We start from the raw sequence: 1506 nt of genomic DNA, 5'->3' as shown, positions 1-1506 counted from the left end.
TATCTTAAAGAAAAAACTTTTGAATTTTAGTGTTGTTATCACTCCTTTATTGACTATAAATAATATAAAAAAAATATACTTTCAATAAACATCACAGCAATTTTGACTTCAATGTTGGTTCCAAGATAGTACGCAATCTTTCCAAAGTTATATTCAAAGTTAACAGCCTACCAATATCCTTATAATTTAAATCAAATATTTATTTACTTTTCAAAATATTCATAAAATTTCTACCACCGATTATATAGATCAATTTTTCCAACACCAAAAACAGAGTAACCTTTACTGACTTTATGTTGTCTCTGTTAAATGATTTTTTTCGACCCTTTCTTTGTGGAAACTGGTTGACCGTTTAAAATAGCTTTAACTTTCATGATAAATTCATTTTTAGGATTGTAATCCTCACAAATTTCCGCAACACGAGTTAATTTTTTCAAATAAGAATTTCGTTCTCCATACTTTTCGTTCAAAAAATGCTCACCAATCTTAAGACGTTGCTCTTCTCGCTTCAAATCTCTAGTAATTTTGTCGCGTACATATCGGCACAAAAGTTTACCCTTATAAGCATTCTCCGCTTTATAGTTGACATCCGATATGTATGTTTCCAAATGTTCCTCCTTCGCAGGACCATATCCAAGAGTGTGATTAAAACGTTCCGCCAATGGATCATACTCCTTATCAGGTTTTACCTTGTTGTAATCGAAGTAATCTTTAAACCATATGAGAAACCGCAAATTCGGCATATATTTGTACTCGATAAGCAGAGCAAATGGTATGTCTTTTATCACGCAGCGTTTAAAGAAAGCCATTTCCAACAGTAAAAAATTTCTGATTCTATCGAATTTATTGTTGGTGTAAAATGTTACCTTCCTCATATCCATGAGTTTTGGATAGAGATAATGCATAAGTTGGCAGTACGCTGCACCGTTCGATAGTTCCTCAATTTTACGAATATTAGACTTCAATCTATCGTTTACCCATGCGAGTAGTTCCTCGGGATGACGGTCAATTGCGTATGGTTCTAGAGAATCCTTTGAAGACTTCTTTGCACACTTTCTTAAGCGCCTTTTTTTGGGTTTTTTTCTAAACTTTCTGATGGACATTGCTGAATACATTTTTGCAACAATGAAAAAATATTTACTTAAATGTGAATTTTAATTTTGATGAGCCCAAAATTTATTGTTAAAATTTTGATATTCTTCTTTGAAAAAAATTATATAAAATGGAATAAATATTTTAAAGTTAAAAGTAAAAAAATACTTGAACGTAGTGATATCAATTGTTACTAAGTTTATATTATACACATAATATCATTATATTTAAAAGATATATCCATTATTATCCACATTGATATGCAATATCAATTTAGATATACTATTAAGTTTATTAAGGTTTTTGAATCTATATACCCCCTTTGACCACCTCCATGAATCACACTATGCTTGCAATTATCAAATGTCATGAGCACATTTTTGTGTGGATTTTGTATAGACAATTTTGATAGTG

The 1506-nt window shown here is 30.4% G+C and overlaps 1 protein-coding gene across 1 annotated transcript; it reads right to left on the bottom strand.

Annotated features, from left to right (window-relative positions):
• Positions 1–305: 305 nt before the first annotated feature.
• On the bottom strand, positions 306–1115 carry LOC119677066 (microtubule-associated protein RP/EB family member 1-like). Its single transcript, XM_038088338.1, has one exon. The coding sequence runs from the start codon at positions 1113–1115 to the stop codon at positions 306–308; it is 810 nt and encodes a 269-aa protein (XP_037944266.1).
• Between the last annotated feature and the right edge of the window lie 391 nt (positions 1116–1506).

This window comes from Teleopsis dalmanni, chromosome 1 (genome assembly GCF_002237135.1).
Source record: "Teleopsis dalmanni isolate 2A chromosome 1, ASM223713v2, whole genome shotgun sequence".
NCBI lineage: Eukaryota > Metazoa > Arthropoda > Insecta > Diptera > Diopsidae > Teleopsis > Teleopsis dalmanni.
The sequence above is the reverse complement of the archived record's forward strand: the minus strand, read 5'-3'. Positions and strand labels throughout refer to the sequence as shown.

Bases quoted from the DNA above. Each gene is read 5' to 3' on its own strand.
- LOC119677066 (XM_038088338.1), bottom strand. From the start codon at position 1,115: ATGTATTCAGCAATGTCCATCAGAAAGTTTAGAAAAAAACCCAAAAAA.